The sequence below is a fragment of the Pholcus phalangioides genome, unplaced genomic scaffold (genome assembly GCF_987345545.1).
Source record: "Pholcus phalangioides strain wild (caught in Gottingen) unplaced genomic scaffold, Ppha-v1.0 ptg000017l_1, whole genome shotgun sequence".
NCBI lineage: Eukaryota > Metazoa > Arthropoda > Arachnida > Araneae > Pholcidae > Pholcus > Pholcus phalangioides.
In genome coordinates this window covers 24,094,870-24,108,656 of record NW_028301610.1, presented here as the reverse complement: position 1 = coordinate 24,108,656, position 13,787 = coordinate 24,094,870, and the positions used below count along the sequence as shown (strand labels likewise).

General features: G+C 37.7%; 1 protein-coding gene and 1 non-coding gene across 2 annotated transcripts in view; one reads left to right on the top strand and one right to left on the bottom strand.

Annotated features, from left to right (window-relative positions):
* Positions 1-3,499, top strand: part of LOC149072577 (uncharacterized) — a 38,027-nt gene extending 34,528 nt beyond the window's left edge. The window contains exon 5 of the mRNA XM_089247179.1: positions 511-3,499. Within this exon, the coding sequence (XP_089103305.1) occupies positions 511-782 (272 nt within the window). The 3' untranslated portion in view covers positions 783-3,499. The remainder of the gene's footprint in view (positions 1-510) is intronic.
* An 8,836-nt stretch (positions 3,500-12,335) lies between these two features.
* LOC149072576 (U6 spliceosomal RNA) lies at positions 12,336-12,442 on the bottom strand. The gene has a single exon (XR_016194538.1). It is a non-coding gene; the product is annotated as a U6 spliceosomal RNA (small nuclear RNA).
* Between the last annotated feature and the right edge of the window lie 1,345 nt (positions 12,443-13,787).

The following is a 13,787-nucleotide window of genomic DNA, read 5'->3' as shown; positions in this document are numbered from 1 at the left end:
AATGTGAGGTTTACTTGTGAATATACTATGGTTTATACCCGTTCTACGAGAACACTTCGATACCTCTCTCAAATGCGAAGAAGGACGTGCGTGTGTGTACTTTCAATGTTCAATGTGTACGTTCTGTTTCTCAGAAAAATTCCCCCATTTAAAGAAATCAAGGCTTCTGATGTCTGGGGACCTTAGGGCCTTATATGTCTTCGAACCTGGCATCATATGTGGTGCCACCAGTTTGCACCATTCGCAAATTATTCGACTATTTCACTCTACAAAGAAGAGAGATTAGTGTATTTTATAATGTTTAGCGGTTACATGCACCAACCTACGAATTGTTAGCAAATTTAGGCCGGTTCTATAAGAATCACCCTGTAGAACTTCCATAAGACTAACCATACCATTTTCACAGAACCCAACAATAACAGATCAGAGAGAAAATGCTATTTTTATTTCCTAACACACATATCCGTGGAGATGAGACATATTACAATTTTTTTTCTTTTTCTTTCACAGAAGGACGTTCTTGTGCCAAAGAGTGGGGAGTGAAATTCATCGAGACGTCCGTCGCCATCAACCATCAAGTAGATGAACTTCTGGTCGGCATCGTGACACAAATCCGTCTCAGGGCAAAAATCAACCAGAAGAACAAGAAGAAAGACGAAGCGAAGGGATTCAGTGATATTCCGTCTAATCGTCGTAAGAACAAGGCAACTGGCATCATCATTAGACTCTGGAGAAAAACATGCATGCCCAACAAATCTTGCGACAATCTTCATTCTGTTTAAAACATAAAACCTGTTCATTTTGGATATTCATAGAGACTAGTTTGTTATCAATCGTAATCGAGAGGCTGTACCTTTGTTTAAAACGCGGCCTTTCCAATGGAACGGAAACTGGTTCTGATGGGGTATGTACGAAGGATAGGCATCACAGCACATGGAAATTACATGTACTAATCTTCACCAAAAAGTGTCAATCCCAGTGGTGTAGCAACAATTCGGCTCAAATGTCAAGCAAAGCAAACGTTCAAGAACTGACCAGGGATTATTTGATGCTTTTTTTTTATATAAAGATGGATGCATTAAGATCTGAATTGCATTCCGATTGATTGGTTCCAATTTTCCGTTTCCAAATGGAAAGGCTGCTTCATGCATATATTGCTAAAAAATAAAGTCAGCCGTTTATGGGCCAAAACGATGGCAGAATGAAACAAAAAGTTGTGTGTCCCATAATGGGATTCAAAGTGTTCAACGATGGACATAGTTGTTCGATGATGCTTCCATGGCAATCAGTTGCTGAAAACCATCAAAATTGAATCGGTCGATAAATTGCCGGTAGATATCAAATCAAATTGACAAAAAGGCAAGACCCTCTGTTATTTCAAGAGATGGTTCAAATTGTATTCAATCATATCTTATTTTCAACTTGTTCGTGAGCAGACCGATGCTCACAAAAGATTGCAGAAGTGTTGGATGCTGGTGCCAAATTCTTTCCTCTCGAGGTCTTAATTGAAAACCCAATAAATCGCCATATTCAAGTTGCATTTAAGAAATTTCATCGCGATGATCTAAGCTCAAACATAAGTCTGAGTTTCCAGATTGGTGTTCTTCTGATGTAGGTCTTGAATGTGATCATGACTCAAAAAGGGACATGACATCTCCATTTGTAGATGATGAATCAGGGCCATTGTTTCAATGTGCCCCATTATAAAAAATATTATCGTATGAAATATAGTAATTCTGTTATCTCTTTCTCCAACGCTGAGCATTGGAGTATTTGTGATAATGACCCAAAACATTCTCAAAATGTTATCACATCAGGGTTGTGATTAGACTGCATGTTTACAGAAAGATTTATTGGAGCCTAAAATTTTGCAAATCGTTCATCCTAAAGTTTGAAACTTTAATCACATCTTTGCGTATAAAAAAGGTGGAATTTTCTGATCGTAGTCTTCCTTGACAAAAATTGTTCTTCGACGATATAACTTCATTTACCACTTTGCTGAACCAAACATCACGTTCGTATATATAGGGTGGATGCTATCGACCGCCCAATAATCACACACGTGATTCTAAAACACTAATATCGAAAAATGTTTCACATCTTAGGATCCGACGAATATTAATTATAACGTTTTGAAATTTTGTGACGTGTCAATTTTCTAACAGTCAGTTACGTGCCAAACACCCAACGAAAAAAAAAAAATTACCTCATACAGCTGGTTGCCGCTAATTGCAAATGAACTGAAATATTGAATCCCGTTAAGAAGCCCAGATCAATTATTTTCTTTCTCGATTGGTGCTTTTTCCTCTTCAGGTAGGGTGATGTTAACCTTGTTATTACGTGTTACCTTCGCCCCACTATATTGGCAAATTTATCACCAGATTTGTAAAGCGTTAGCTAAACGAGATTTATTGAAAAAAATTGCTTTCCCAAAATCAAAATTTTTCTGCCAAAAAATATGGTAATTTTTTCCCCTTCACTGTTAGGTCAAATTTTTTGAAGGAGAGGGCAAGGCAAAAAACTGGTTTTCACAGTTTTAGCTTCCTTGATTACGCTCAGTATTTTTATCACCTTAAAATCACTAAGTTATACGTTTGGTGCACGTTCGGTGAATTAGGCAGGGTTTGAAAGTAACGCCATCAATTTTTAATGCGTTATAACTCCATAATTATTGGGCAAATCACAAAACTGAAAAAAAAATTCTTTTTTTCAGGAAGGAATCACGTGTGTAATTATTGGTCGGTCAATGGTATCTACCCTGTATATCTAAGGCATCACGTGACTTTTACGAGCCCTAGATAAAACAAAAAAAAAGGAATATATTTGAGTTTTTTTCTGATCCTGGGTTATCGATGGTGAATTTCTGTGGCTCGACACATCATTCTATTTCTGGGGATTCCTCGGTCAATCCAGAAAGTGCCAGTCCAATGAGATTGAACGGCCAAAAGTTTACGGAGTCATAGTAAAAGTTTTGGAATTTTTTATAAGAATTCGTAAGAACGTGCAGCATACGCCATCCCTAAAATGAACAAATCATAACCAGTGCCGCCTTATAGCAATCATCAATCGGCAAGAACTTTGCTTAGCTAGTTAGTTACAAGACTAACGGATATATATCAATATTTTTGTACATACATACATATATTTTCTCTACGTCAACAAAAAGTCTTTGTATATGGCCTATTTAAGAAACAGTTACGTCTTACTTCTATTTGACTGGGGAAAAGCTGATTCTGCTGTTTTGAAGGATGATGCTGCAGGCTTCAGCAATTTATTATTTTTTTTTTTTTGTATTTTTGCATCGGTAACGTGCTTCAAATTACCGACGATTTTTCCTAAAAGTGTAATTTGTCGTTTATAATTATGCTCTGGTAATTGTATTCTCAGTTGGTTAGAATAAATATTGTATATTAATCAAAAATAGGAGATGTAGAAATTATAGCTGAAATGGGAAATATAGAATCCTTTCTGATTTATTTGTGTATTAGAATAAAATAGTATGAAGCAAATGCGAGTTTTTTGTAGTTTTGTCTCAACTGTCACAGAAAACCTTACAGTTCATTTTTCACTATGGAATTATCTCATTAACCCTCCGTCGTAGAGGTGTGGTTCCAATTTAGAAACTGCTCAAAAGTCGTTAAAAAATAACTCCGTACCAGTTTTGAGAGTGAAAATACATTGTGTCACGAAATAAGAAATTAAATTTTTATACGGTCTCCCTGTTCTCTTACTTCTAGTCCAGGACCTGGCCTGGTCAGGGTACAAAGACATAATAAGAACCATTTATAGACATAAATATTGTATAATAAGAATTTTGTACAATAAGAATTTTGTACAATAATAAATTTGTATAATAGGAATTTTGTATAAGGCCGGGATTACACTATAAAAGTCTTATAAAATCCCTTTTATAAAACTTGAAAAATCCAACCGGTAAAGCTCATAGGTTACATTCGAGCAAATGCAACCGATAATCTTATTGGTTGAATTTTCCAAATTTTATAACAGAACTTTTAGAAAACTTTTATAATGTAATCCCTGCCTTATAGGAAATTTGTATAAGGCCGGGATTGTACTATAAAAGTTTGATAAAATATCTTTTATAAAACTTGCATTCGAGCAAATGCAACCGGTGATCTTATTGGTTGAATTTTTCACGTTTTATCAAAGAGCTTTTACAAAACTTTTATAGGTTAATCCCAGCCTTATAAGAATTTTTTTTAAATCTGTGTATACTTTTTTTACATTTGGTTTTATATTCATGTAATGTATTTTATATGCATAATAAAGCACCCGACACCACCCGCCCCCCCCCCTCATCCGGGGCAAAGGCTAAAATTGACAGTGGTCGATAGAGCCTGGGCAGTGCACAGTATGAAATGAAATGTCCTCTAACTTCCAATTATAAAGTTGTGGAACAGAATCTCCTGTGTGTGTGTGAGGCCAACAGAAAAAAAATTCCAAATCTCTATGTGCAATATTGGCTAAGATATTTGAATTCAAAATTTGGAGAAAAGTTACGAAAGAACAGGAAAAAGTAACGGACACAACGCTCCTTTCCCTCATTCATGCTGTCCTTTCCCAACTTTTCTCCAATTTTTTAATTCGAATATCTCAATGAATATTTCACTTACAAGCTTAGATTTTTTTGTTGGCCTCAGGAGAGACAGGGCAACAACTTTCTTGTCAGAAGTTAGATGACAGGAGACCGTATAAAAATCTAGTTTTTTTTTTTCATTTTGTTACACGCTGTATTTTCACTCTCAAAACTGGTACATGGTAGTTTTTGAACGCCTTTTGAGCGTTTTTTTGAAGTAAAAATATACCTCTACGATGGACGGTTGATGTGATAAAAACCGCATTAGCACTTACAGGACACCCCTGCATAGACGGGGGTAGATTTGGATGTCTGGGGGGGGGGCACGGTCATTATTGCTAGGGGAACACGATGATGATGATGATGTCAATTCATCTGTACATATATGCATTAGATCCGTCGACTTCACCTTTGATGCTGGGAGGGAGGGGGGTTGCTTCCCCTCTTCCTTATCTTCGCCCATGCACCCCTGTATGTTACTATGAAAGTTTTCATCGTAACATACAGTGTGAGTTGTGTTTATTAATTAATTAATAATTGTAATTATTTAATAATTACGGCTATTAAAAAATTAGCTAATTAACAAATTAAACTCCATGAAATTTTCAGTTCACATAACGCTCAATTATGAAATAGAATTATAATTCAAGGAAATATTTATTTTTTTCTGGATATTATGCTGAGGTGAACTCGGAAAGAAACGTCATCTTGTCTCCGCCGGGACTCTCGAACCCAGGCCCTCTTGCATACCGGGCAAGCATGCTACCATCTACACCACTGGAGACACGACCCTGCCTTCCTTATTTCACGCACTGTGGCGTGAGGCACTGAAGTAGAGACATTAGTAGCCTCTTTTAACTTTAGGAAATGGTCCTCCCAGGTGGGACGGTTTAGAGAGATGGGTGGCTTTTTCTCAGCCCAAGATATCAAGGAAACATTTATTTTTCTGGATATTATGGCAGGGTCGTGCCTGCAGTGGTGTAGATGGTAGCATGCTTGCCCGGTGTGCAAGAGGGCCTGGGTTCGAGTCCCGGTGGAGAAAAGATGGCTTTTCTTTCCGAGTTCACCTCAGCATAATATCCAGAAAAATTATTGTTTCCTTGATATCTCTTGGGCTGAGAAAAAGCCATCAAAATCTCTCTAGAATTATAATTATTCAATAATTGAAGGCAATGAATGACTATTAAATAATTGATAATTATAATTATCCCATGCAGCAAGTGTATTATATGACCCCTCACTTACTTAATTGTTAGGAGACAATAAGTTCACGGAGAATTTTATTAATATATATACACGTGTGTTATAATACATATGTGGGCATTATAAGTTCACGGTGAATGAATAATTGATTCATTAGTTAATTATTAAATAATTATAATTAATTAAATGACAATTAATTATCATCAATAAATAATTACAAATATCAATTTCTAAGCTTCAGGAACTAACAAAATTCATGATGGTCAACTGATTCATTAATAACTGGCTTTTACTGCTCGGAGTAATTAATTAGTTTACTTCAAACAGTATGAACTTTAAATCAATTAATTAATCAAAAATAATTATTATTATTTATTACTTAGTTAGCTTCACTTAGTTCGTGGTGGTTAATTAATTCCCTAGTCAATTATTGATTGTAATTATTAAATAATTAGAGTTGTTAATTATCTAATAAGCGACAAGCATCAAGAACTGATAAGTTCATGATGGTTAATTGATCAATTAAAAACTGGCTCTGACGTGGTTAAAGTCCGAAATGAAAACGTTTACAAGCGTATTTCGGGCTTTTACCATCTCGCCTTGGTATTTCCTACCAGTCGTCGGGCTTTTACCGTGACATATACTGGTTTGACGTTTTACCAGTTTTGACGTGCTCCCTCTCGAAAATTTTGGAAATTCCAACAAAAGCCAATTGGTAAAGTGGATAGACGAGAAAATTATGTATTTTCGGATAATCAGCATGGGTTCAGAAAGAAGTCACGTGTAACCAACCTCCTTTGTGCTTCTATGATCACGTGACTAAGGCTTTGGGTAAGAGCAAAAATGTAGATGTTGTCTTGATCTTGATTTCCAGAAGGCATTCGATCGGGTCCAACATGGTAAACTCTTGAAGCTTTTACATGGGATTGGGAGCAACTAGTTGAAATGGATAGAATCATGGTTGAGAAATAAGTCACTACACACAAATTGGAGTTCCTCTAGAAAGCGTCCTTGGCCCATACTTTTCCCACTTTTTATCGATAAACTCGTTCAGGATATCAATGGGATTGTGAACAAATTCGCAGATGACATGATACTTATGCGGTAGTCGGGAATCAAAGCGAAAGGGAGAGGCTCCAGACGAACTTGAATATGATTGCAGCATGAGCTAATGATTGGAGCATGACCTTCATCGTTGACAAGTGCATGGTCGCTCATTTTGGTTCGAACACAACCCACGTTTCTCTTACGAGTTGAATGGTGTCACTATCCCAGATGCATCTAGGGCAGTGTTTCCCGAAGTGGGCAATATCGCCCCCCCCCGTTGGGCGATAGAATGGTACAGGGGGGGGGCGATAGAAGCTACAGGTATACCATAATATCCTATGGGTTCGCTGGAGTTGGGGCGATGAGAGAAAAGAATTCCTGAAAAGGGAGGCGATGGTACAATAAGTTTGGGAAATTATGATCTAGGGTCCCCGATTTGGGAATTCTCATTGACGAGTGGCTGAGGTTTTCTGAACATTGTTCAGCGGTGGTCAAGAAAGCGAATATAATGGTTTAGTTTCATTTTCAAGAAGGTCTCTTCGCGTTCTTCTAAAGTTATTCTTCCGCTTTTCTGAGGCTTATTTGTCCTGGACAGGAGTATGCTGTAAGGTTTTAGAGATCGTACCTACAGAGGGACTCAGACTTGGTTGAAGGGGTGCAGAGAAGAGCTACGCGTGTCCGTATTGGCACACGGGGATTGAGTTATGAAGAGAGACTTGATTTTGTGAAATCAAAGGTAAATCAACCAACATGTTGAGGGTAAATCGAGAAGCTATCCACATGCGTGGAATAAGACAACCATAAATATTTTTTACGGGCATTGTATAATATTTTATCATGTATATAATCTTTAGTTTTTTTAATTGCATTTTTAATTTGGTTGCTGCATTTTAGAAATATATGACATTCATATTTTTGTTATGGGCATCTTTTTCTCAGCCACCTCGTTGGCCATTTCACCTGTCGGGGCCTTGCATTTGTATATACACTGATTCTGTCTTTGTAGAATGTTTGTAGACTGCGTAGTAAATTTCGTTACTACGAAAGCATATCGATCAATCAAAATAACTGGTCCAGACACTTAGAAATTGTCGTGACGCGTCAAGCAACTTTCAACAATCAAATACTATTGGTAAAACAAGAAGGAAACCGATTTGCGATTGATTTCTTTTCGATAATATCTCCTCTCTTGACAAGAAGATCACTTAGACTCTGACAAGATAGTGATATGTCTGGGAAAAATTCCCAAGAGAATGTTTTATCCAAAGTTTAGAGAAACTCCAAAAAAAAACAAAACCTAATCGATTTTAAATAGACGGTTGTCCAAGAGAAGACCGAACGAAAATTGCTCGTAATTCGAGTGACCAGTACTTATAGTAATTACAGCTAAACAAACAAAAAAATTTGACCAAGTCCTAAGACGAAAAACATATCATTAATAGTGGAAGTATATCACATCGATGAGTGTACGAGTTTTATTTTTTTCTGTCTGAAGTGAAAATTACCAGAAGAAAAGTTTGCCCGAAAACTTTCAAACTTGCTTGAAATGATTATTTCAGTCATCCCGAGTATGAAAAAACACCTGAAAATTTTTGAATTGTTGTGCTTTTCTTCACTCACTTATATTATAGAAGTGCCAATGTGTTAATTACTATAATTTTAGCATTTTACTTTTCGTTCTACAGCAATTTAGAACAACAACAGAAAAATACTCAGAACTTTTTCAAAGTCATTTATCAAACATTTTCCAGACAGTTTGATTAATCGGTTCCCAATAGTCGGTTTTTGGTTTTCCCTGGTGTTTTTGTTTTTTTTTTGCGACATTTTTTGCTCCCCACTTTAGTTTTTGGTACATACTAATGTGTGATTCTGTTTGTCTAAAGACACTTATCCGTGTTCTACAACAAATACTACGCCGAGTGGCCAGTGGCGTATTTACGGGGGCAGGGTTGGGGGGGGGGCTTTTAGCGAGCTATAGCCAAGGACGGCGATTTTGTAGGGGCAACAAATTTGATTAATGAGTGACCAAAAAATGTAATAGAAAATGGGAGAATAAACCAGCAACTGCTGAGACAGTAAGGGACTGGGTCAGTGAGGGATCAAAAGAATGACCTAGGGCGTGTGTAAGTACGTGAATTACCAAAAGAGTGACCTAGAGAGTGTAAAAGCATGTTAATGACCAAAAGAGTGATCTAGAGCAGTCTCCCGAACTTTTTGTTCCATCGCCCCCTTCATCAGAAATTTTTTCCTCTCATCGCCCCCCAACTCAAGTAAACCTATAGGATCCAATGTTAAATCAGTAGGTTCTATCGCCCCCTTGGACCATTCCATCGCCCATCAGGGGGGGGGGGGTTATTGCCCACTTTGGGAAACACTGATATAGAGCATATATGAAGGGTCCAGGGGAAAAACGACTTTACAGCAATTTTTTCGAAAATAAGATAGCAGTGTCTTCTTGTAGCTTTCAAGGAATACTATCCCCACGTGCATTCATATTTTTAGGGTAGAACAACTTTAAAGATGTAAAAAGTAGCAATGAAGTTTCGGTTTAATGGGGAAAACCATTGTATTACAAACTTTCAAACTCGTTTTTCCTCAAAATCTAATTTTTGCTGTAAAGTCGTTTTTCCCCTGGACCCTTCATATGTAAACGTGTAAATGATCAAAAGAGTGGCCTATAAAGCAAGGAACCATGTCAGTGAGTGACCAAAAGAGTGATCCAGAGCAGGGTTTTCCAACGTGAAATCTCGTTCGGAACCATTAATGATTACGAGGCTATTCCGCGGAACCCTTAACTAATTTTGAATATTTCTTCAATATACAGGGTGTCTCAAAAGTCCGCATTCGCTCTGCTGAACAAGAATCCCCACTTGTAATATATAGAGACGCGTATGCACTTGCGCGCCGATCTTGCAACGCATGATCCCCCTGCAGCGGTTCTAATCCGCTCGTGGGCACACAAACTTCCTTTGTGTTCGTTGAAAGAACCGATTCCGGGTGGGTCCAGTGTAAACAGCTCAAGAATCGTTCACAACACCGTACAAATTACTGAACAACCAATTGCCATTGCTTTCATTCCATGATCCGCGCGCTAATGTATACGCGCCTATAAGTGTCTAAAAAAAAATTGTGTTACACAGTGTGACCATATGACCCATATTTTACGGGACAAAGTTATTTTTTTTTATAATATTCAGCTATTTCATCGCTTCAGTAAAAATGCTGATTGTGTCAAGTTTGCTAAAAAAACTCTCTTTGAAATTTTTAACTTATGAATTCGTTATTTTAACATGGGCTATAGGCTACATCAATGAGAATGTCAGATTTTTTTTCCTCATTTGGTTATCCTAGTTATACACATAGCTTCAGGATATCGAAAAAATGCTCATTTAATCATTTTTCCCCCACCACTTTCTCTTTCTGCACAATAGGACTAATTAGACCGTTACTTATACAGTTCACAGCTGATTCCGAACAGCTTTTTTATGTTTCTCACCAAGAGGTTCGTACACCAATACGTTTGGTATGCAGACTTTCTTCAATAGCAATGAGCAGTTTGATACTCATGGGGCTGTTTTTGTAATAGTTCTTGTATCAGAAAAGGCACTGCAAAGACAAAAGAGGGTATCGACCACACGACATCTCTGAACATCCGGGCTACCATATTCCATTGCTATGTAAGTAGGTATTCCACAAATACCCACGGTTTTTTAATCATGGCAACTAATACACAGTACCACTGATTTTCGTTTAAGTGTTAACGAAGGATTATTAAGGATTTGATTGAGTATTAAGGATTAACATTATGGGCTGTTGTATGTAGTCTTTAATTGTTAACTATAAATTGTTTCATTATAAAGATTTGAAGGAATCGACTAGGAGTAGAAGCTTAAAGTCCAATCCGCACCTTCTCGTGGTGCAGCCTGTAAGTAGCCATGTTTTACACGTGGTGAACAGACGTTGATGGGTTTCCTCCAACCCGCACTGGACAGCGTGGAGGATCACGGCCAAAAACCCTCTAAAAAGAAATATGAACTCTGTCAATAAACTAAGGCCCTCAGTCCCCAGCAGTCTGAGTGTCTCTGATTACGGCAGCAACCAGCAAGATATGAAGACAGAGGGTGCTAAGAATCTGGGTTGGACCAGGCTGCCATAAGATGATGACCTTGGCCACGTATAACGGACAATCTCTTTCTTCAGAAAATCGTTTGCAGGAGTTGGAAGAAGAACTGGAGAAAAAGAATAAATTGGGACATCTTAGGCATCTGCGAAGTAAGAAGAAAAGGAGAGGAGAAAATCTAACTTGCCAGTGGACATGTATTTTACTACAGAGGAACAGATAATGGAAAAACCAGTGGAGGAAAATTTCTCATTCATAAAAAGCGGAAAAATCACGTCGTTGAGAGTTAGATAGGACATCTGATAGAGTTGCAAAGTTGGTTATGCAAATATCAAGCGGATACCGGACACAGATTATAGAATTACATGCACCAACAACAAGCTATTCTGAGGAAGAAGTAGAAGACCTTTTATGAAGAAATTGGACGAGATTGGACTCAGCCAAAAGAATAAGCAGGATTTCGAAGTGAATTTGGTACAAAATGGACCATATCCAATCAGAGAACTCATAGAGAGGCACAAGGAATACGAATTACCATTGTGTATGGCCTTCGTTGATTTTGAGAAAGCATTTGACTCTGTCTTCATATCTGCTGTTGTTAAAGCTCTAGATGTAGAGGACTTACATCAATATCATCAAGAAAATATGTGACAAAGCAACTGCAACGATTCGTTTTAATAAAGAAAAAGTAAAGATTAAACTAAAATTCTGTATTGTATTCTAAAATTGTATACTTGCTCACAGATGCAGAATTATTTCGATATATTTATTTTTTCCCCCCTCTTTTTTTTGTTTGCTTGTTCTGTCCTTGAAATTGCATTGTAATTACTCATCGATACTTCGCGTTCATCCGTACTGATCCACGGGATCTCTTGATGAATTTGTTTCATTATTATGTGCTATTTCATCATGTTAAATAAAGTTTCAAAAAAAAAAAACAAACTTGGAAAAGGAGTCAGGCAGGGCGATACTATCTCACCAAAACTCTTTACCGCTGTTTTAGAAGAAGTATTCAGAAAAATGGATTGGGATGAGAAAGGAATTAAAATGAATGGAGAATTTCTCAACCATTTGCGTTTCGCAAACGACATTGTTGTTATCAGCAGTAATCCAGACGAACTAGATGAAATGATGCAAGAACTACTTCACCAAACACCAACTCGGGCCATATCGCTATATTGCAATTTACTGCCATTAGTGAGATGGGTTGGAAGTTAAGGCGCTGTCTATCGGTGGTCGCCTCGAGTTCGTTAGGGAAAATATCTTATCTATATCCTCCCTTGGGTTCGAACCCGGGATCTAGACAACAACCTTCACGATGGTAGACGAGTATATTACCACCTTGCCACTCGGGCACATTTTAAAAAAAAAAATGTGGAAGGCTTCACGATTTTGCTTGTCATCCTTGCGCAGGGGCCATGCTAATCTTCTCTGTATCGTTCCAATTTTAGTATATGTACTGCCGAAGCGAGTACAAGCGAGTGATGCAAGAAGTGGCAAAGACAAGTATTCAGGTGGGCTTGAAAATGAATCTGCAAAAGACTAAAGTTATGTTCAACCCCTTTGCGTTGAAGAGGCTCAACAAGGCTCTTGCGCAATAACACAGAGATAGAAGTAGAAAGCTATGAGTACCTGGGACAAGAAATTTCTCGAGCTCTTCTCATGGGGTTCAAATGACCCGAGTCCCACACAGACGAGGTCAGGAGCAAAAAAGGAGACAACAGGACATTCACGAGCCACAAAAACTTCAATTACTCGACGTTTTCACTTCAACTCAAATTAAAATTGTTTGAAAAATGATCATTTTTATGCATTGAATCTATGTAATTATTGTTAATTACAAAAATGTGTCGCTATAATAGTTTTTCATTGCATATTATCACCTCAAAAACTTTGAATTTTGATTTTTGATTAATTGACTGATATTTGGCGGAGATACGGTATCAAGTGGTTTGAGAAACACTGATGTCCAGTATTTTGGTTCAATTCTTTTAGGCAACTTTCAAAGAGCAGTGGACTCGATGCATTATCTGCATACTTTGTTTAGATATGAAAAACAAAAAAAAAAGGTTTTTAAAAAAGTGAAAAATTACGTTTTTTTTCTTTCAAATCTTCAGGAGAATAACATAAGAATACTCAAGATTTAAGCGTTATTTAGGATTTGCTATTCAGAAAAGCGATAAGAATTCGACATTATGAAGCTGAACTTCATGATTAAGATTTTTGGGACTGCGTCACCTTTGATTAATGTTATGAACACCAGTTGGAAAATTCTGGTCTAGAGCATGTGCTAGTATGTGAGTGACCAAATTAGTGTGCAAGCATGTGAGTGACCAAATTAGTGTGCAAGCATGTGAGTGACCAAAACATTGTGCAAGCATGTGAGTGACCAAAACAGTGTGCGAGCATGAGAGTGGGACTAAAACAGTGTGCAATCACGGGAGTTACCTAAAGAGTGACTTAGAGAGTGTGCAATCACGGGAGTTACCTAAAGAGTGACTTAGAGAGTGTGCAATCACGGGAGTTACCTAAAGAGTGACTTAGAGAGTGTGCAATCACGGGAGTTACCTAAAGAGTGACTTAGAGAGTGTGCAATCACGGGAGTTACCTAAAGAGTGACTTAGAGAGTGTGCAATCACGGGAGTTACCTAAAGAGTGACTTAGAGACACAGGTGTACGTACTTGTCGAAATTGGGGGGGGGGGGAAGGCCAAGCGGGTTATAGCACAGGATGGTGAATTCGGGGAAAGAGTAGTCAAGAAAATTAGACTCTGAATGGGAGAAGGGCAGCAAACTTCGTTTTTCCAGTGGCAAAATTGTT